General features: G+C 44.7%; 1 protein-coding gene across 1 annotated transcript in view; it reads left to right on the top strand.

The window, feature by feature from the left end:
* The window catches only part of CFAP20DC (CFAP20 domain containing), a 327,497-nt gene that overhangs the window by 216,599 nt on the left and 88,110 nt on the right, over nt 1-22,788 (top strand). Inside the window, exon 4 of the mRNA XM_044301886.1 lies at nt 17,984-18,355. Within this exon, the coding sequence (XP_044157821.1) occupies nt 17,984-18,355 (372 nt within the window). The remainder of the gene's footprint in view (nt 1-17,983; nt 18,356-22,788) is intronic.

The following is a 22,788-nucleotide window of genomic DNA, read 5'->3' as shown; positions in this document are numbered from 1 at the left end:
CGGCTGTTCTTTTCATTATTTCTCACTTCACTAAGGTGGTTGCACATGCTCAGTTCCATCCTTCATCTGCCACCAGACGTATCTACTGTTTGAAGCTCTGACAGTCACAGCGAGAGAGGTGCAGCAGAAAGGACAATCATCCTCCCCGAGCTTCGATAGGGAGAAAGTTCTGCAAAGACACGCCACCTGAACTGTTATAGGGAGAGAGCTGCAACTGAAAGGATATGCCTCCTGAGCTGTGATAGGGAGAGAGCTGCATCAAAAAGGACAAGATCGTTGAGAAAGGACACACCCCCTGAGCTGCAGCAGAAAAGACACGCCCCCTGAGCTGTGATAGGGAGAGCATGGACACACACCCTGAGCTGCAGCAGAAAAGACACTCCCCTTGAGCTTCCAGCTTGATATAAATCTAGCAGAGCAATGAATGGGGAGATCTCTGGATCCATGTGAGGTACAGGGCTGGTTCTAGCTTTGTTAGAAAGAGACTGTCATTTACTATATGATTCCTTACCCCTAACCCCTTTGATACAATTATAAAGAAAGATTGGACAAGTTCTTGCAAAATGTCCATTTAGGACAATGAAAGACATATGCAGTAAGCCCAGAAGAGGAGGGAGGACAGAAGTGAACTGATGGTGGTGATAGCAAAATGGCAGTTGTAGTGGTTACTCCCTTGGGCAGTACAGAGATGGAAAGGGTGCACCTTTCTTCCCTTTGAAGCACACCCTTGTCCTTGAAGTTCTCTTGCCTGTTGGTGGTTCGGATGCCCTTGATGGTGATGAATCGTGAGGTGCAAGGTAGGGTACCTGTCACGGTCCCTCAGGTGACTGATGTCAGGAAATCAAGGAGATTGGCTGAGCGTGGAGGAATCTAACAGCCTCCTTGATTTCTCTTGATTCAGTATTAATAGGGTTAATGACCATTTCCCTTTTTTCTCAGCTGTTGCTCAGTGGTCATCACTTCTACCCTTTATAGTCTGACCCCACCCTTCTGACTATGCAGTAGATAGCTTCATTTGGGTTTGGCTGATCTGGTGTGAGTTTGTCTCTGGTGTTCCTGATCGTCCGTCTCTACAGAAGTTAAGTGTTGCGTTTGTTTGTGTTTGTTATATTCCCTGTTGTTTGTATCTTGGCCTGAGACAGAGACTTCCATTCGTCCATCTGGGGAGAAATGGATTATCTCTGGCCCTAACCTTTTCCAGGGCGTTATAGGGATATAAAGGCCTAGGTATCCTGCATATGAATATTCCTACCTGCAAGGTCTATTCATATTGATAGGTAGTCAGGGCCCTGGAATAGGGTTGTCTAGGAGATGACCTGTTTCTTCCCTACTTTCCAGGCCCATGTTACTGTTCCCCTTCCCTCCTGTGTTCAGTGTGGTTTCCCCCACACTGATTGTGACAGTACCTTGGCAGCGGTGGAGGAGACAATGATGAGGAAGTGTTGCGGTAGTTCTTAACTTGCAGTTCAAAGTCAAGCACATCAGTTACAGTTCTTAGCTTGCATGGCAGCTCATTCACAGAGTGCAATTTTCATAGACCTTACAGGTTACGCGGCAGCAGTAGTTAATAGGTCAAGATGTCTCTTCTCTAGCTGACCTAGGCACATGCATCCAGAAATAGGGGCACAACACTTCACGCCAGGCAAGCATGGAGCAGACCCCAACGTCTGACTGAACGCTGCAACTTTTATACAGGTTGCTGTACTCACAGTTTAGGTTATGCCAGGTTTCCTCTGTGGGATTTAGTATAGTGGGCATATCCATATTCTGCCTTTTGTGAATTTGTCCAGGACTGGAAGCCATTATACTTCTAGACCATGTTGCTATAGAGCCTATAAAATCATTTCAGACAGCTTATATCCACAGAGCTTCTACTTGCACCACTCCTTAACACTGGAATGCTTTTCAAGTGTATAAAGTTATTTTTCTTTGGCTAGCTCTGAATGGTACCTGGCTTTACTCTCAACTCTCCCACTTAGCATCTACGCTCGCAATTTGATCTAACTCCAAACTCTATCTATCAACTACACTGACTGATGTGTTCTAACCCCAACTCTCTATCTCTCTATCTTGAGGGGGTGACAACAGCCTCATCTAGTGGAGGGTGTAGATACGGTCTATTAATTTATTGATCAGCACAGATACATAAAATGCATATGTTACATGAAAGCACAGCTTTACACCCCTTTTGTGGCGTTCCACTACCTTGATAGTGGGATACTGCATGTACAATGAGGAAAATGGGTTTCACAAAAATCCCAAAGGGACACTGTTCTGAATAGCTAAGCAGCAAGTGTTGAGGTTGATGGGACAATATGGCTATGCTTGTCTGTATTGAACAGTGCTCACTCCTGAGATCTTGTTAGGCAGATCAACTCAACTGATCAGGCATGTTTGAAGAATCCTGATGAGGCTTATTCCAGGCTGAATTCCTGTAATTATGCACAAAACAGTACATGAAAATATGATTTTTGCCAGGGTTCAACAAAATATGTGGACTGCACAAAGCATATATGTAAAATGGTGGCAACAGTAAGCGCAGTGCGATAAGATATGATGTCTACGAAGCATGAAAACATGAAACATAACAGACACCCTCCTGCTACTGGTTCATACCACCGTCAATATGACCCTGTTCTTGTTTGCCTTCCAACCCCTTCTACATCTATTCCTTCTCCCTTGTGCTCTACTTTGTTAAAGCCTACCAAATGTTCATATCACCCGTAAAGAAAGGCAATGTGGCCAAACTGAGCCAGACACCTCATCCACTGGGCTAGGGGCAGACACAACAGTAGAAGGTTGCTATGAAAGAAGAACGTCTTGGTCCCTTGTTCTTCAAAATCTCGTCAGAAAGTATCAACATATGTAACATATGTTACATACATAACAAAGAGCCATAAAATGTATGCACTGAGTCACTTACATGCACCCTAAAAAGCATTAGGAAGCTACTAGTTCCTTTTAAGATGGCTGTGGCTCACCCCTGCCCAGGGAACAGTAGTGAAAGCAGCCACATCAATGGTATGTCCACCCTCGAGGACCAAAAACAGTTGGCTTCCTGCATGCATAGCAGAGAGCCCTATACCTCATCAATTGAACTTGCAGTACTCGCTGGTAATTTGTACAGCCTCACGTCAGACCAAGTAGATTCCGGGTGGCACAAGATGACCAGCTTTTACAGTACAGTAATCTGCTGCTCAAAAACAGTTAACTGCACGGGGACAAGCGATAGCTCGTCCCCAGACAGAGAAGATAATTGCTTCATGTAACTGCCGCTTTCGCTTCCTCTAAGTAAATGTTTTGTTCCCGATAATTGCCTGTAACATCAGTCCATGTAAAAGGACCTTAACACTATATAGTCAGCTTTGGTGCTATATAAATTCATCTGGAAATGGTATAGCAGTAAAGCAGATCCCTCTATTGCTCATGACTGCGGTAAAACCAAAAATACAGTATAAAAAAAAAAATTACCTGCAGCAAAAGTGATGTAAAAGTACAGAACTGTTTACCACAAAGCAGGAATATTTTGTTTCTTGTCTCATCTGTTCATAGTGTATGCAGGAGAGATGTTCACATTCTGTCTAAGGGGGGGGGGGGGGGGGGGGGGGCTTGTTTACTCCATTAGAATAATCTGTTTAGAATGAGCTCTCAGCATGGGTAATAAGGTCAGTGTATCCAGCACGAATGTCCATATCACCATATGTATGGTCTCTTTAGCAAGACGTTTCCAGAGGAGCTCTGGGGAAATCAGCTCCCCACAATATACATATGCAAGATACAGTTCATCTGGCAGACACTATTGATGTTTCTGGAACAAGTTTCAGCTTGAATATCTAACAAAGACAATGTAGCGGCACTCCAAAGACTTTCTGTTTTTCGAGAGATTTGGTTTGCAATAATATAGTCATATTCTGTTCATAAAATAGAAAGAACATCTGAGCATTCAGCCTGTTATTACCGCGCAGTCTTCAGACTTAGATGGGTTCTGCAACTTTATTAATAAATTAATAATAATTTCTGCAGCAAGCCGAGCATCAAGTCCGCCCCCCCACCCCATGCACCTACAGCAATAGTACTGGGGAGTGGGGTAATGCCTTTGCAAGAGATATAAAGCCCATCTGTCAGCAGATTTGGACTTATGAAACTGGCTGACCTGTTGCATGTGCGCTTGGGAGCTGAGGGCTTCTGTGTTGGACCCATGTCCATGTGTGCCCGCATTGCTAACAAAAATTATGTTTTAAGCTATGCAAATGACCCTCTAGGGCGTGTCATAGGTTCAGATCTGCCCTTTAAATGAACCCCTTAGTCCTTCCATGACCAGGTTTCAAGGAAGCTACACAGAACCCTGATTGATTAAAACTGGTCCAAGTGAATCATGAATGGATTTCAGCTCCATACTAGCCCTGGTAGATAATTAACTCCAGCTTCCTTTTTATTAGGTACATATGTCCTTTACCACTGATATGTTCCTAGTTTGAACCTAACCTGAAAATTTTCGGTGAGTTGTTCTTTTATTCTTTGTAAACAAATTATATATTGTGAAGGCAAGAGAAAACCAGCAACCTTGGATCATCTCTGTAGAGTCAGTGGTTATGCCATCACCTTCAACTCATTCCCTATTCTGTTTTATCTGTTGGTCTAAAATTAATAGAACTTAAATGGCCACTTTTTTCCAGTTCTTGAAATAAAAAATCTGTCTGCCTTTTGCCACCACTAGAGGGAGCTCAGGAGCTTCTTGCATATGTATTATACAATAAGCTCTATAATGAAGCAGTCTGCAGTAAGCATCTATTTAGATTTTTTTTTAAATGCATCTCAAGGGTGGACATACACTTTAAAAACTGTTCAAGCTGTGTAAGTAGCACTCTGTTTAGCCTGTTTTTGTCATAATCCTCAAACAAATCGCAGAAATACGATGTTTCTAAGTAGGCCTGCCAGTTTTCTGTCTCACGCTCACACCATAGGAATATTTCCTTGTCAATTAGCAATGTCCACCTTTCCATTAATGACACATTAGATTTTTTTCCAGACATTATTAAATTATGTAGAGAGAATTGATGGGGTCACAAGGCACATCATCATTAAAGCATTGCATTTATATTCAGCAGCAGCTCAGGTGCCCACTCCAGTTAATGCAGATGAATATTAAGTCAGGCTCGTGCTTTGTGTATTGAAGAGTCATGAATCATAGAAAATGGTGAACATATCAGCGCTGAGATCCAAAAAGCACACAGGCTTCTAATGGGACCTGTCAAGGTGTCCATCATGTTGATAGCAAGGATAGAGCTGCATGCTACTCTATCCTTGCCTTCAAAAGTAATGGAACTGGGGATAGAGGCTATGGACACAGGATGTGAACAACTGATGGGTGGGGGTGCTGGCTGTTGGATCTTTTCCGATCAGGTATTGATAAGACTACTAAAACAAAAGTACTGGTAAACCCGTTAAAATGTAACAATCTAGCTGCATGGAGCCGCCCATAGAGGGAGCGTAGGAGCTTACGGCACACTAGAACTCAGTGTGCAATATGCTTCTTAGCTCCCTCTAGTGGTGGCTGTAAGAAGTCGGAATTCTATCTTTTCACCTTAGGTATACGCTGGTGGTTCTGAGCCCTGGAACTGTCTAGATAAAAATATTGTTCAGTGTTGGATATAATGGTAATGGGACAGGAGCAGTTTGGGTAAGTTCCATAGACTTTGAATGAAGTCTATGGCAGGGTGCATGCTCAGCCATCTCTCCAATAAAACTTCTCCTAGCCACAGTCTTTTGGGAATGCGATACAAAGGGTCACCTGTTCTGGCAATTGGGTGGGGGTCCCAGTAGTCTGGCCCCCACTGATCCAACATTTACCACCTCATGATAAATTCTTCTGGCTGGAATACCCCTTTAAAGGGATTCTGTCACCAGATTTAACCCTATCAAGTGATTAGCGATGTGCTAATGTCAGCCAAACCTAACTAGCCTATTCCTACTTTTATCTATGTCCCCGTTACGCCAGAAATCTAACTTTTATAATATGCTAATTAGCCTCCAGGAGCGGGGGTGGGCGTTGTTCCTGCTCCGGCACAGGCGCAATGAGGAAGCTGGCAGCCTGGGAGCATCTTTCCCACAGCGCGCCTGCACCGAATGCTGAATGGCGCGAGATTTCACCAGAGCACAGGGCTGGCAGACCGATGCGAGCGCTGCCTGGCCCTGTCGATCAGGACTTGGAGGGAGGCGACAAAGGTGGGAGAATGGAGCCTCTAGGAACAGGAACAAGGCCCCCCCCCAGCTCCTAGAGGCTAATCAGCATATTATAAAAGTTAGATTTCTGGCATAACGGGGGCATAGATACAAGTAGGAATAGGCTAGTTAGGTTTAGCTGACATTAGCACATCGCTACTGTCAGCTAGCTTAATAGGGTTAAATCTGGTGACAGAATCCCTTTAACTGCTCAGCAAGATGTAGTATAAATCTAATTATATTGCCCACTGTCACGTATGTCTTGGGGGTATTATCTTCTGTTCCTCCCCTGACTTGAACTGCTCACATCTCCCTCCAACTCACTGCTCTTTTGCATTACTGATTTTTATAAGTAACATAAAATGCACACTTTTTCTAAAAAAAAAGTACAAATTGCTTACTGGCGCCAGGATGGTTTATGTAATAAAAAAAAGAAAGAAAAAGCCAATATGCCAGGGGTCGAAGCTTGGGCGAGGAGATAAAATACCAGCTGTGATTTAAGATGTCAATGTTGATTCCTGGACGTTTCCTTAATGTTTATCCTCCCAGGTATAAGAAACATGCATTAACTTCAATCTGACATGTATGTAAAGTTCACGCCGATGTCTCTATTAATATGTAATGACAATATTATGCATGTGCCTTGTATGATGTTTACCAAGTTTCCCTCCAAGGCACCAGGGTCCCATCTGTTTGCAGGAGGCGGCTGAGTTACCAACAGCAAATGGAGTGATTAGGTTGGCTGCAGACCCTATGCTTAAATCCATGACATTTCAGCCAAGGGCTATCTGCTGTTCAATGCTTTATTCTGTCAAAAGCACTCGTATTATTTCAGAAAATGATACCGACAGAAGCGGAGAGGCTGGGCTATGCGCAACTGAAGAGAATTCAGATATTAGCAGAGTTTATACAAAAAAAAAACACTGAGTCCTGGCTAGGTTTAAAATATCTGTTGGGTTTCAATTAATTAAACGCAAGTTGAATTGGCCTTTAACGTGGGCCACTAGCTGAGCTCTTGCTGTCATTGAACAGCTTAAAGGCAATTTGTCGCCAGGAAATTCGCTATTACAAAGCTCCGCTGAATGTAATGATACTTTTCATTTCACTTTGGAGTAAACATATTTTTTATCCATATGCAAATGAACAGTTAAAGGGCCAAGCTTGTTGTATTGAAGACCTATCCTCAGGATAGGTCATCAATATCAGATCAGCGGGTGTCCAACACCCAACACCTCTGCCGATCAGCTGTATGGGGAGAATACGCGCGCAATGGGCACGTGCCATCTCCCTTCTCTCTTTCTGCTCTCCGCTGTATGTCTATGGGACAGCATCAGCAGACAGGAAGAGAGAAGGGAGACGGCATGTATGCACTGCGCACGCCGTCTCCCCATACAGCTGATCGGTGGTGGTATCGGGTGTCAGACCCCCACCAATCTGATATTGATGACTTATCCTGAGGATAGGTCATCAATAAAAAAAAGTTTGGACAACCCCTTTAAGTGCACCGAGGGTGGGTCCTTGCTCCCCCTGTTTCCTCTTCCAGCTCCTCCCTCTCTTTTATAATGGACAGGATCAGAAGAGATAACTATACAGGAACCTGGTCCTGTCAATAAAAGAGAAGGAGGGTCTGGCAGAAGAAGCAGGAGGAGCAAGGGTGCACAGAGTATCTTGGGCCCACCCTTGGTGCACTTAAAGGGGTTATCCCACCTGGGACATTGGTGGTATATCGCTATGGATAGGCCACCAGTTTTAGATAGGTGTCGGTCCAACCACTGGGACCCACACCTACCTCTAGAACGGAGATCCCACAGTGAAGGAGAGCACGCCGCTCATGCTCAGCCTCCTTCCATTCATTTACATAGGAGTGCTGAAAATTGGCGAGAGTCGAAATTCTCAGTTGAAATGAATAGAAAGTGCGCGTCAAGCACGGGCCACACTCCATTCATTTCTATGGATCTGCTGGAAAAAGCAAAGCCAGCTCTTGGCTATTTTCAGTGCTCCCATAGAAATTAATGGAGGGAGGCTGAGCATGAGAGCATGAGCGGTGCAGTCGCTCTTGTTCACTTGGTGACTGTTTTCTCATTAAGTTGCTATACCTGCGTGTCAGTTTTTAGAGCTCTTTCTAACTCTTGCCCTCCATTTTATGGCCCTGAATAACTAAGGAGACATAATTATACGGATCACTGGTCTCTATGGAGTGCCAGTGTAATTTTGTACAAGGATTTTCCCTGGGAGACAGCACAACAGGAAGTCGACCAAAGTAGAACAGCACCTCTCTCATCCATGGTCAGTGTTTGGTATTGCAGCTCAGCCCAATTCTGGTGAATGGGGATGAGCGAATAATTATATCATTTAGTGTCAGATTATCAGGGCCATACAGGTTCGTCAATACCAACAAAGGCGTGAGATCTAAATGCCAAAAATGAAAATGAATCAGAATATTTAACGTTACCACCCAGAAATCGGTTAAAAATGCAACTCCACCTGATTCAAGCAAATGGTTCAGAGCTACGTGCAGTACCACTCACAGCCACTACAGAAAGCACATCACTGTGCCTGGTAATGAAGAGGTCGCAGCACTCACCCAAGCCTCACAGTGCCTTCAAACTGCTGATCATGGGGGGCTCGAGAAGTCAGACCCCAACCGATCTGATACTGATGACTATGTTTTACATCTATTAGCAGTGGGATAACAGATGTGCCATCTTGTGACAACGGCCATTGAAATACATTGAAAGAGTTAGTTAATCTTTTTTTACTTAAAGCGTTAACCATTAAGTTTAGCTCGGCTGCATGTGTACATGATGGCGGTAAGCTCTTAACCATAACCCCACATATAAAAGCATAAGGTTAAATTGCAATCTGTCAGTGGCCTTCTGATGCCACAGATCGCTGTGACGACGTTGTCATGAGACAGCTGCTGTCACGGTAAGGAGACCGGAGACCAAGCAAACTGGTCTCCCTGCGTGGCATCCAGCGCACTGTAAAGTAAAATAAATAAAAAAAATTATAAAAAGTGAAACAAAGAAAATAAAACCGTGTCCTGGGAGTCAGCCCGAAGGCCGGGACACTGCCACCACATGTACACTATACAATCGAACGTTGCCACGGGCAACCACAGTGAGGGGAAGATGTAAGTGCACACCACACATAACATAGAGTGCACACAGACATACCAAAGTGCTACAAACGCGCACACAACTCCAAGGAAACCGCACACATAGCTGTTGTCCGCGGCAACTGCACTTGAGGCCTACAACATTATGCCTCCAGCTGCGGTTGACACTACAACCAAAACCGCGGGCAACTGTATGCGGCTCCCAAGGAGTCACGGCCATAAACATGGTCGTGACAATAAGATGCGCTGCTGCTATCACCTCAGTTTTTTTTTTGTGGACTTTGTGTGTGCAAAATATATCAACATACACACATTTTTTTTTTGTTTGTTTTAAAATACAATTTAAAAATGTTTCTCTTGAAATCTTTTGTACCAGTTAGAAAACAAAATGATAAGAAATGAAAAATATTTTTTTTTTTCATAATTTTCAGTTTTTCCTTTATTTTACCTATTATATCTGTCATCTATTGGCACAAAAGAAAGATCTACAGTGTCCTATGAAAAATTATATCAAATACATGTAGGTTGGCCAAGAAATTAGTTGTTCACAGTTAGATAGGCCTATTGCTTAAACCTAAAAATTGGCCTGGTAAGGAAGGGGGTAAACACTCCGGTAATGAAGCAGTTAAGCAAAACCATATTTTTGAATTTTAGTGGTAAAATCTCAGCTAGGATTAAAAATATCTGGCAGTCCTCTTTCCCAAGAGGTATGCAGCAGCTGCATGTTCTACCCTCTACTGCTCTTAGAGGTGAATAACTAGTCTACCGTCATGGCCTTAAGTGCCAGACCTGTGTCCTTAGGCCAGGCCACTGTGGCGCTCAGCGACATCGTCATTTTTCCTAATAAGTCCCAAAAGTTTTTTTTATCATAAGTAACAGAGATAATCTGGAGCTATTTCTTTAACAATCTGCAGGCAGGTGCACAAAGCAGAACTTCAGTCACTTGATATTCATAATTGGTAATGTTTGAGAGACTTATTACGTACTTAATAGCGCCTGAAAATCTCCATTTGGCCTACATAGCGCGTGATGCGGGCAGTGGGTTGAGAGGTGACAAAGTATAATTGATAGAATTTGATTTTCATGCTGAACAGGAGCCTATAAAAACATCATTAGTGTCCGCACACCGAGCTGCCCCTGCCGCCGTCTTAAGCAAGATGAATAATGTGATTGAAGGGCTGGCTGCAAAGGGGGGTGTCACAGATCATGTCCCCTGACGATCACTTCTTCGGGGGTGAACATTAATGTTCATAATAACATTTTCATTCTGTTATTATTATAAGATATGGCCGTATAGGGGCCCATTGCTTATAAACACTGACACACATATATATATATATATATATATATATATAGAAAATGAGGTAAAATGAAACGTATCACAGAAAAAAAAAGTATAATAATGCACAAAATAGATGCAATCATTATATATAGACTAAGCCCTCATTCTGATATAATAAAATCTGAGACTTAGCCAATATATTTTGATCAAAATACATCTGTGCCCACCTACCCCCGCCAAGGTGATCTCAGGTCAGTCAGGTCCTACGCTAAACCTACCTATGCTATTAGGCATCTATGTTCAGGAGCGCAGACCCCCCACATATGGTGTGCTTCTCCTAGTCACCTCCATGTGCATCCAGCAACCAATGAGAGGAGGAGCACACACACCAATATGTACCACCTAATAAAGGCTTTAATAGGAATGGCAAACGTGCACAGAAATGCTACTCCCAAGATAAAATAGGAGCTTATTCACACTTGAAGGTGCCACTTCCTCAAGCATATGCTACAAAATAAACAAATATCACAGAAAAAAGAGATAAAAAAAGCGGGCACAGATGTGTTTTGATCAAAATACATTGGCTAAGAGTCTCAGATTTTATTACATCAGAACGAGGGCTTAGTGTATATATTTAATGCTTGCATCTATTTTGTGCATTATTATACTTTTTTTTCTGTGATTTTTTTCATAAATGCAGCCAGGCATATCCGCATATTTATTTATCATATCGTGCAGGATGTTTTTATATTAGTTTTTTTATCTCTTTTCTGTGATTTTTGATATAAATGGAATTTAGAATAAAAATAGTTACCATAACCTATTGTCACAACCAGACAGCTGAGAAGCTCTGACAGAAGCCTTTCAGAACCTCCTCCTTGAGTTTTCTTTGTTGTGGTGGTCAGTTCCTCATCTCGTTAGCCTCTCTCAGCTGTCATGTAGTTGGACTGATTGCATCCCTTTAAATTCCGCCCCATAATGCATTACTGGGCGGCTTATACTTCTTCCTGGAGTGTGTGTGCATGCTGATCCTGTTTCCAAGTCTGCTACAAAGTTAAGTGCTGTATATTTATCTGTTATTTTCTGTTTGCTGGATCCCAGGTGACCCTGACTCCCTCCGTGTCTGGTGTAGGGAGCCGGTGGTCGTGTCCCCTCACTATTGTAGGGTGTTCAGGGGTTATATAGTCGAGGTACGTGGATATGCAACCATGCACCTTTGGGATCTTTGTATGGGCTGAGCAGCCAGGGAAAGTGTCAGGTCTTGTGCAGGGGTCTCCCTTTTGGTTCCTTAGCTTTGGATCCAGTGAGTCATATATGCATGTTGCTTTGTCTTGTTTCCTGTACACCGTCCGTGACATTATAAGCGGCCAAAACCGTCTCAAGCATGGATCCGGTTTCACTTTTGGCTGAACGCCTTCAGGGTCTTTCATTGGAGGTAGCTGATCTCCGCAGGACTTTTTCTCAGCTTCAAGTGACCGGTTCAGCTGGCGTTCATGGAGTTTGTTCTGAGCCTAAGATCTCGCTCCCGGATACGTTTTCCGGGGGTAGTGAGAATTTTGTGCGTTTTAGAGAGGCTTGCAAACTCCATTTTCGCCTTCTTCCCCATTCCTCTGGTGATGAGGAACGGAGGGTGGGGATCATTATATCGCTGCTCAGGGGTAACGCTCAGTCCTGGGCCTTTTCGCTGCCGGAGGGGGCACGGCCCCTCCGTTCAGTGGATGAATTCTTTTTAGCCCTGGGTCAGATATATGATGATCCGGATCGTATTGCTCTGGCTGAGTCTAGACTACGTCTATTATGCCAGGGTAAACAATCCGCAGAGATATACTGCTCAGAATTTCGGAGATGGGCAGCTGATACTGGTTGGAATGATGCTGCACTCCGAAGTCAATTTTGCCATGGTCTTTCAGAGGGATTGAAAGATGCATTTGCCTTTCATGAAAGGCCTATTTCCTTGGACTCTGCTATGTCTCAGGCCGTTCGTATTGACAGGCGTCTTAGAGAGAGAGGAGAGATCTCTCCTTCCTGTCATACTCAGTCCCAGGACAGTGCAGCGGTCCCATTCTGTGCGCAGGGGTCTCAGTCGCTGTCAGCCCCTTCTGAGCAGGAGCCCATGCAGCTGGGGTTGATTGCTTCTGACAATAGAAGATTCAGCCCGCATGGGAGGGTTTGTTTTTGTTGTGGAGGTATAAATCATTTGGCAAATGTTTGTCCCTCTAGGAGATTCAGGCAGTTCTCTGGGAGTAATAAAGAAACAAAGAGGAAAAAATCTTTTAAAAATGTTCCGTCTGTTACTATTGGCAGGGTTGAGGCGGAAATTGAAGGTTTTCCGTTTGCTTGTAGTTCCCGTTTTGTCCTGCCTGCTAGGGTGGCGCTAGAGAGCAAGAGCATTTTTTGTGAGATTTTTGTGGATAGTGGAGCAGCGGTCAATCTGATTGATAATCAATTTGCAATAACTCATGGTTTCCAGGTGTGCACTTTGGGCAAGGATATTCCTGTTTTTGCTATTGATTCCGCTCCACTTTCTCAGAAATCATTAAAGGGCATAGTTCCCAATATCCGTTTAATTGTGAGTGATGTTCATGTTGAGGATGTGTCATGTTTCGTCCTTAGCGGTTTGCCTACTCCTCTAGTGTTGGGGCTACCCTGGCTCACTAAACATAATCCCACCATTGATTGGCAAGCGAGGCAAATAAATGGTTGGAGTGACTTTTGCAGAGAGAATTGCCTCACGACATCTGTTTCTGAGGTTGCTACTAAGACTGTACCATCTTTTCTCTCTGAATTTTCGGATGTCTTCTCTTAAAGTGGAGTTCAGGATTTGCCCCCGCACAGGGAGTACGATTGCCCTATTAATCTCATCCCAGGCGCCAAGCTGCCTAAATCTCGTTTATACAATCTTTCCCAACCTGAAAGGATCGCTATGCGTGCTTATATCTCTGAGAGTCTGAGAAAAGGACACATACAACCCTCGAAGTCACCTGTTGCCGCTGGTTTTTTCTTTGTTAAGAAAAAAGATGGTTCTTTAAGACCTTGTCTGGATTTCAGGGAGCTGAACAGTATCACTATTCGTGACCCTTATCCGCTTCCTCTGATCCCGGACCTGTTTAACCAGGTTGTTGGGGCTAAAGTCTTTTCCAAATTAGATCTAAGAGGGGCATACAACCTGGTCAGGGTCAGAGAAGGAGACGAATGGAAGACGGCCTTCAATACCCCTGAGGGCCATTTTGAAAATTTGGTTATGCCTTTTGGTTTGATGAATGCCCCAGCCGTTTTTCAGCATTTCGTGAACAGCATTTTTTATCATTTGATGGGAAAATTTGTATTAGTGTATTTGGATGACATTTTGATTTTTTCTCCTGATTTCAAAACTCATAAGGAACATTTGCGTCAGGTCTTGCTCATTCTGCGGGAGAATAAATTATATGCGAAACTGGAAAAATGTGTGTTTGCGGTTCCAGAAATTCAATTTCTGGGGTTTCTTCTCTCCGCTTCTGGTTTTAACATGGACCCCGAGAAGGTCCGCGCTGTGCTTGAGTGGGAGCTTCCTGAGAATCAGAATGCGCTGATGCGTTTTTTGAGCTTTGCCAATTATTACAGGAAGTTTATTTTGAATTATTCCTCTATTGTTAAACCACTCACTGATATGACCAGAAAGGGGGTAGATTTTTCTTCTTGGTCGGTAGAGGCGCGTAAGGCTTTTTCTAATATCAAGGAGAGTTTTGCTTCCGCTCCCATCTTGGTGCAACCTGATATTTCTTTACCCTTCATAGTTGAGGTTGATGCTTCTGAGGTGGGTGTGGGTGCGGTCTTGTCTCAGGGTTCCTCTCCTGCCTAATGGCGACCGTGTGCCTTTTTCTCGAAAAAACTCTCCTCCGCAGAGAGAAATTACGATGTGGGAGATAGGGAATTGTTGGCCATCAAGTTGGCTTTTGAGGAATGGCGCCATTGGCTAGAGGGAGCCAGACACCCTATTACCGTGTTTACTGACCTTAAAAATCTGGCCTACTTGGAGTCAGCCAAGCGTCTGAACCCGAGACAGGCCAGATGGTCTTTGTTCTTTTCAAGATTTAATTTTGTTGTCACGTTCCGCCCTGGGGTTAAGAATATGAAGGCAGATGCCCTGTCACGTTGTTTTCCGGGAGGCGGGAATTTTGAAGACCCGCGTCCCATTTTGGCCGAAGGTGTGGTGGTCTCTGCTCTTTTTTCTAAATTGGAGGCAGAGGTGCAGGCAGCCCAGTCAGAGGCTACTGATCTTTGTCCTCCTGGGAGGTTGTTTGTGCCTCTCGCTTTAAGACACAAGATTTTTAAGGAACACCACGATACTGTCCTTGCTGGGCACCCGGGGGCAAGAGCCACACTGGATCTCATCGCTCGGAGATTCTGGTGGCCTGCGCTTCGTAAGTCGGTTGAGGGTTTTGTGGCAGCCTGCGAGACTTGCGCTTGTGCCAAAGTCCCTTATTCACGGCCGTCAGGTCCTCTCCTTCCCTTACCCATTCCTTCCCGTCCTTGGACACATCTGTCCATGGACTTCATAACGGACCTGCCTCGTTCCTCGGGGAAGACTGTGATTCTGGTGGTGGTGGACCGTTTTAGCAAAATGGTGCATTTCATCCCTTTTCCTGGTTTGCCCAATGCTAAGACGCTGGCGCAGGCATTTATTGATCACATTGTCAAATTGCACGGTATTCCTTCAGACATAGTCTCTGATAGGGGCACGCAGTTTGTTTCCAGATTCTGGAAGGCTTTCTGTTCTCGCTTGGGGGTTCGGTTGTCATTCTCTTCTGCTTTCCACCCGCAGTCGAATGGCCAGACGGAGCGCGTCAATCAGAATCTGGAGACATATCTGCGCTGTTTTGTGGCGGAGAATCAGGAGGATTGGTGTTCTTTTTTGTCCCTTGCTGAGTTTGCTTTAAATAACCGTCGTCAGGAGTCCTCTGATAAGTCACAATTTTTTGGTGCATATGGGTTTCATCCGCAGTTTGGGACTTTCTCGGGAGAGGGGTCTTCTGGTTTACCTGATGAGGACAGATTCTCCTCGTCTTTGTCATCTATTTGGCAAAAGATTCAGGATAATCTAAAGAGCATGAGTGAGAGATACAAGCGTGTGGCAGATAAGAGACGTGTGCTTGGTCCGGACCTGAATGTTGGTGATCTGGTGTGGTTGTCTACCAAGAATATCAAATTGAAGGTTCCCTCCTGGAAGTTGGGTCCTAGGTTTATTGGGCCTTACAAAATCCTGTCTGTCATCAATCCTGTTGCCTACCGTCTTGATCTTCCTCAGACTTGGAAGATCCATAATGTTTTTCATAAGTCCTTATTGAAACCTTATGTTAACCCATTGTACCCTCGCCTTTGCCTCCTCCTCCGATTATGGTTGATGGGAATCTTGAATTTCAGGTCTCTAGGATTGTGGATTCTCGTCTTGTCCGCGGTTCTCTCCAGTACCTTGTTCATTGGGAGGGTTATGGTCCTGAGGAGAGGATGTGGGTCCCAGTGACGGACATTAAGGCCTCTCGTCTCATCAGGGCTTTCCATAGGTCCCATCCTGAGAAGGTGGGCTCTGAGTGTCCGGAGTCCACTCGTAGAGGGAGGGGTACTGTCACAACCAGACAGCTGAGAAGCTCTGACAGAAGCCTTTCAGAACCTCCTCCTTGAGTTTTCTTTGTTGTGGTGGTCAGTTCCTCATCTCGTTAGCCTCTCTCAGCTGTCATGTAGTTGGACTGATTGCATCCCTTTAAATTCTTCCCCATAATGCATTACTGGGCGGCTTATACTTCTTCCTGGAGTGTGTGTGCATGCTGATCCTGTTTCCCAGTCTGCTACAAAGTTAAGTGCTGTACATTTATCTGTTATTTTCTGTTTGCTGGATCCCAGGTGACCCTGACTCCCTCCGTGTCTGGTGTAGGGAGCCGGTGGTCGTGTCCCCTCACTATTGTAGGGTGTTCAGGGGTTATATAGTCGAGGTACGTGGATATGCAACCATCCACCTTTGGGATCTTTGCATAGGCTGAGCAGCCAGGGAAAGTGCCAGGTCTTGTGCAGGGGTCTCCCTTTTGGTTCCTTAGCTTTGGATCCAGTGAGTGATATATGCATGTTGCTTTGTCTTGTTTCCTGTACACCGTCCGTGACACCTATATGGAGTTTAATAGGAGTCTGTGATGGTCATGTATCAAAAGTACAGAATATTCCTCTAAATCATACCATAGAGACAGCCAATGTGCTCATCATAGGGCCTCTGTACAGAGAGGGACCAGACCAGGTTGGCTATATACTTTATTTTAATGTGTGGTGAGAACTTATACCCTTTCCATAAGGTATGGGTAGTTAAAGAGGTTCTCCAAAACTTGTTGAAATTTGGCAAGGAGCAAGGGTCTTTAAAAAATTTGGGGGGAAAAAAAAAACGTACCTTTTTAAAATGTTGCTCCTGTCCTTCGCCACTCTGGTCCCTGCTGCTCTGTTCTCTGCCGGGCCTGTATGGATGATGTCATGTTCATCAGCCAATCGCTGACCTCAGCGGTGATGCACACGGCAGTGACTGGCTGCAGCAGTCACGTGAAAGCTCAAAGGTCTGTGACGACTGCATATTTTTTTTTTTTTTATATATATATTTCTAAGCCCCTTGCTGCCTACCAGATTTTAGCAAATTGTGGAGAACCCCTTTAAGTCACAGATCATGAAAGATGATGGGGTAAACAAGCACAAAGCCCTAATCCCCAGGTACTTTGTTGTGTGGTAGTGTTGACCAGCGCCAGTATTGTATCAGTATATACAATAGGTATCTTTAGGTCTGCCATTTGCCTCAGAAAGATCCATTTTAATTAATTTCAATGAGACCTCCTCACCTCTAGGTGTGCCCTACTCAAAATATCTCTCGAAACAGAAAATAGAACTGCCTCATTTGTATGACTTAATAGTTCTAACTTGTTTGTGTGTTGTTGTTTTCCCCCCATCTAAGCCTAGAACATAGGGGCCTTGACCTCCTTGGGATTTTGTTTCTGAAGCAGCGCCATACAGTGGCGTTGATCAGATGTAGAGGGTATTTCTGATCCATGTAACGTCAATGTTAATAGTGGAAAAACTCCTTTAATAGTAGTTATAAGTTAAACCTCAGGGGAGACAGATGAAAAGGAGAAAATATGTTTAGCCAGAGCCAACACACAGCAATGTATCCCCTGATGTAAAGAGTAAATACCCACAGGGACTTTTTTCTAATTCGTAGGCATTTTGGGAGTCGGACCCACACCCATCATACTCTGATGACCAAGCTTAAGCATATGTTATAAACTGAAGACCCTATCTTTAGCCATAAGATCTACGTCTATAGTAACCATGTTTTTTTTTTTCATTTCTTGTAATAGGAGAGCTATTTTATTCAATGGACTTCCAGCCCTAAATCAGACCATGACGCAACCCAGTTGTCTGAGTCATCCCGTTTGGCGGACCTGACTACTAGAAGTTCCGGATTTTCCTCAAGCATACAGTCAAACATCAAGGCTTCCATTTCAAACACTAATACAGAAGCAAAGACAGGAGGCTTCAGCGCTCAGAGAAGTCTGATACCAACTCGCAGCCTGTCCCCAAGCGGAAGCAGGAATGAAATCTCTAAGGAAAATTCAATCATTTCAAAAATTCAACAATTTGTATCAGATAAAATGCTGAGGACTTCAATGAGTAAGAAATCCCTAAAGGAAATCCCCAAAGAACAGAGGAAAATGACAGATGAATCTTCAGTAAGTAAATGAAAACATCTTTTCTTTATGCTTGATTTCATCTTATTATTGGCGGGAGGGCATATTATTATGTAAAGGCTTCATAAAAAAAAAAATTAGAAATTTTTTGGGGGTCACCACCAGTCAATAATCCGGTACTGCATATCAGCTCTTAGCTTAGCGGAGCAGTCAGAAGCAGGAGCCCGCTCCGCTCAGCTTATCCTGGCATAGTACATGGGTACAGGCAAGTGTGCACCTAGCCTTCCTGCTGTCTGAGGCGAAAAACTGAAACAGAACCCCTCCCCAATGCCAATTTAACCCTAACTTAACCCATTCCCTTAAGCTCATGGCCCTTTATGCCTGCCTGATCGCCTCACCTGACCTCATTGGTGGGGCACCCATGTGCTATGCCAGGAGTTAGTAAACCTCCGTGAGGAACGGGCAGGAGCAACAATGTGTGCTCCTGCCCGTACGCACTGGTGCTGCGGCCCTATTCATGGGCGGTCTACAGCCTGTACTCCGTAAGCGGTGAACAGAAATGTCAGTTTTAAGTACACAGGGAAGGAAAAATCTAAGAAAAATAGAAAATCCATGAATAAAGTATATTAGAAAAACTTTTATTAGGGCATTAGGGACATCTTATAAAATTTTTAGTCAAAGTTTTAGTTACTCTTTAAAGTATAAAATCTGTATCGCCATATCAACATGTGAACATTTACTACTTTATTTCATTCTCTTACTTAAGAAATGAGCTTCTCTTAGGAATAAAAGACAGGTGTGTGTTTTAGAAAGCAATGGCTAGGACGTCATCTAATAAGAGCCCTACTTCCAATTTATTGATTCAGTAAGGTTTATATTTGCCCACTGCGACGGGGAATTGATTCGGGAAGGTTTAGATCTTCCAGCTGTGAGCTCTGGTCAGTTATACGAAGGCTTTGTTTATCCTCCCTACAGAGGGGTAAAATAGGAAGTTGAAAAGGTTATGGAGGGTTTACAACGAAGAAAAGAAACACAAAAAATATAGCTGAATTTTGAAGTTGCATTTCTATTAGTTAAGAGATATAGCGCTATATATACAGCAGGTATCACTAATAAAGTGATTGTAAAGCACTTGATACTTTTTGTTAAAAGATCACAGCAAAAATAGATAATGGTCCTTAAAGGGGTATCCCGGCTGTTACAAATTATCTTCTATCCACAGGATAGGGGATAACTATTAGATCAGTGGAGTCCTACCGCTGGAACCCCAACCAATCATGAAAATAGGGACCCTATACTCCTCAGAGCCCTCCAAAATGAACCGAGCGGCGGGTCAAGCAGGCGCCCTGCCACTCCTGCCACTCCACCTCTACGAGAATTCTGGAGCGCTCAGCTTTTTAATGAACCTCCTTAGAGTTGGATGGAACCGCAGTTTGCATGCCCGACTGGCCATTCCCTTCAGGGGTACAGAGTTCCCATTCTCCTGATCTGTGGGGGGACCTCCACCGATCTAATGGTTATCCCCTATAACTTGTTACAACCGGAATATCTAGTTAAGGGCATATTTATTTTGACACTTTTTTTTGTATTTTACTCTCAAATGCATCTAAAATAGGACAAATCTCCTACCGTTTTATATACACAAATACTTTGCAGTTCTATATGTCTCCATGACTACAAACTAAAAAGAAACCCTGTAAAGACTGATCCTGATGTCATACTTAGTGATGGACGAACATCGGCTGAGGCGTTTCGCAATCAAATGTTCGCGAACCGCGCGTTAACGGCGAGCCCCATTCACTTTATTGGCAGGCGAAACTGAAAAACATTCAGGTCATATTTGCAGCCACCAAATACTTACTAGAAGTGCACAAATAGTCCCACAACATGGACAGTGACATACCAGAGAGGGATCAATGGCAAAAATTCCCACAAAAAATATGTATTTTAATCAGGGGCGATATCGCTGTTTCCAAATTACTGCGGTATTTTGTGACATCATAGAAGCGGTCATGTGCGCTGACTGCTTCAAAATCTGCATCCGCAGCCATCCGCGCCAGATTCCATACCAATTGCTGCCCGCAGCGGCTACCCCGGCTCCTCCATGCAGGCTCCAATAATGCAGTCTCCGCCCCCAAAACTTCTGCTTACAGCCTGCAATACACCTTCTAGTAGGAGATGATACACAAGATTACTATAAACCACTCGTTCTAGTACAGAATTAACCCTGTAATGTTTTTGTTGTTACTAGAAGTCAATCGACTAGTTACAGATACCCGAAATGGTGAAAAATTACATATAAAAGTATAACAATTAACGTCTCCTTGTGGCTGTCTGGCTGTCCCCATACAGTATAACGTCTCCTTATGGCCCCCATACAGTATAATGTCTCCTTGTGGCTGTTCCCATACAGTATAATGTCTCCTTGTGGCTGCCCCATACAGTGTAACGTCTCCTTGTGGCCCCCATACAGTATAACATCTCCTTGTGGCCCCCATACAGTAGTGTCTCCTTGTGGCTGCCCCATACAGTATAACGTCTCCTTGTGGCTGCCCCATACAGTGTAACGTCTCCTTGTGGCTGCCCCCATACAGTGTAACGTCTCCTTGTGGCTGCCCCATACAGTGTAACGTCTCCTTGTGGCTTCCCCATACAGTGTAACGTCTCCTTGTGGCTGCCCCATACAGTGTAACGTCTTCTTGTGGCTGCCCCCATACAGTATAACGTCTCCTTGTGGCTGCCCCCATACAGTATAATGTCTCCTTGTGGCTGCCCTCATACAGTATAACGTCTCCTTGTGGCTGCCCCATACAGTGTAACGTCTCCTTGGTGCTGCCCCATACAGTGTAACGTCTTCTTGTGGCTGCCCCCTTACAGTATAATGTCTCCTTGTGGCCCCAAGTGTTTTTTTCTTCTAAATGGGCATTTATCGCGATATATATCGTTATCGCGATAAATTTCTTAATATCGTTATTGTGGGAATATTTTTGATATCATCCAACCCTAGTAGAGGCCCCAAAAATTGGGCATTCACCTGGCCGCTGTATATACATAAGACAAGGACCATTCTTTGTTCTGGGTGGTGGCAGGTATGTGTGGGCTGGCCAAGCTCCCTAGAACCTGTCCTGCTGCAAAGTTCGTACAGATAGTCGTTAAGGACATTGGCCATGTAAGATCTTCTAAAATGGCAAGAGATTTTCCTGGCCTGCCACAAGACGTCCTGGACCCCGGGGTATTTTGCAACGAATCGCCGCGCAACTAAGTTCAGGACGTGTGCCATGCACGGCACGTGTGTCATTTTGCCCTGTTTCAGCGCGCTCAGCAGATTGCCACCGTTGTCGCACTCCACTCTACCAACTGTCAAATTGAGCGGGGTTAGCCACTGATCGGCCTGGGGCCGCAGAGCTGAAAGCAGTGCAGGACCGGTGTGGCTCTTGGCTTCCAGGCACAACAGCCGCAGCACAGCATGGCAACGTCTCACCTGGCACGTCGAATAGGTTCTGGGGAGCTTGGGGGGTGCAGCGGAAGAGGCGGTAGCAGTGGAAAAGGAGGAGTCAGCCGAGGAGGAGACGGAGGATGGAGTAGGAGGAAGAGAAGAAGAGGCAGGCCTGCATGCAATCCATGGCGGTAACACCAAATCCACATGGCTGCCACCGGTTACATGCTTGACGACTGTCAGAATTGGGCAGTAAAAGTTATGTACCTTCCCTGCCCGTGTTTGCCAGACCACGTGTCTGCCAGAGATATATAAAAAATTTATTCTCGAACATTTGGGCCACGGTAGCCTGCCTTCTGCCAGATGAAAGCAACAACGGCATGGTGGAAGGTGGAGTGGAGGACAAATGGGAGGAGAAGGAGAAGAGGCAGGACGTGAAGCGTCGAGAGTGTGTCTTTGTGGGTTCTGACGGTGTTGCTCCCACTGGGCTCGGTGATGGAAGGCCAGGTGCCTTCTTAAGGCGGTCCTAGGTGAGTGTTGGGCTTACCGCGACTTATGCGTTGACAGCACAGGCTGCAGATGGCAACACTATTATCAGCAGCTGACACGTTGAAAAAAAGCCTACACTGCGGAGCCATGTGTCAGCATTCTGGGAGCGCAAGATGTGACCGTGCTTGGTGGATGGCTCGCTCCAGATACATTTGCAGTCTGCTTTTTGTCTCCTGTGCACTGCGAGTTCTGCCTGCTTCTCCTCCTTCTCCTCCCTATCTGCTGCTCCGTCTCTCCCTCTGAACTCCCCTCCTCTTCCTCTTTTGTGGGCACCCACGTGACATAGTAGGCAGCAACAGCGGGGACTACCCTCCTTGAGTTGATCTGGATACTGTCGTCAGAATGGCTGTGCATCGGTAAGGTCTGGGAATGGATGGGTGGTGGTGGTGGTGTATTTGGGGGAGCACACAGCAGAGAGTGAGGAGGGTGCAGATACAGAGGATGAGGAGGGTACAGAAGCGGAAGGCTGAGTGAGCCACTCAACCAACTC

Source organism: Bufo gargarizans, chromosome 7 (assembly GCF_014858855.1).
Source record: "Bufo gargarizans isolate SCDJY-AF-19 chromosome 7, ASM1485885v1, whole genome shotgun sequence".
Taxonomy (NCBI): Eukaryota; Metazoa; Chordata; class Amphibia; order Anura; family Bufonidae; genus Bufo; species Bufo gargarizans.
Note: the sequence above shows the minus strand (reverse complement) of the source record. Positions and strands in the feature narration are given on the sequence as shown.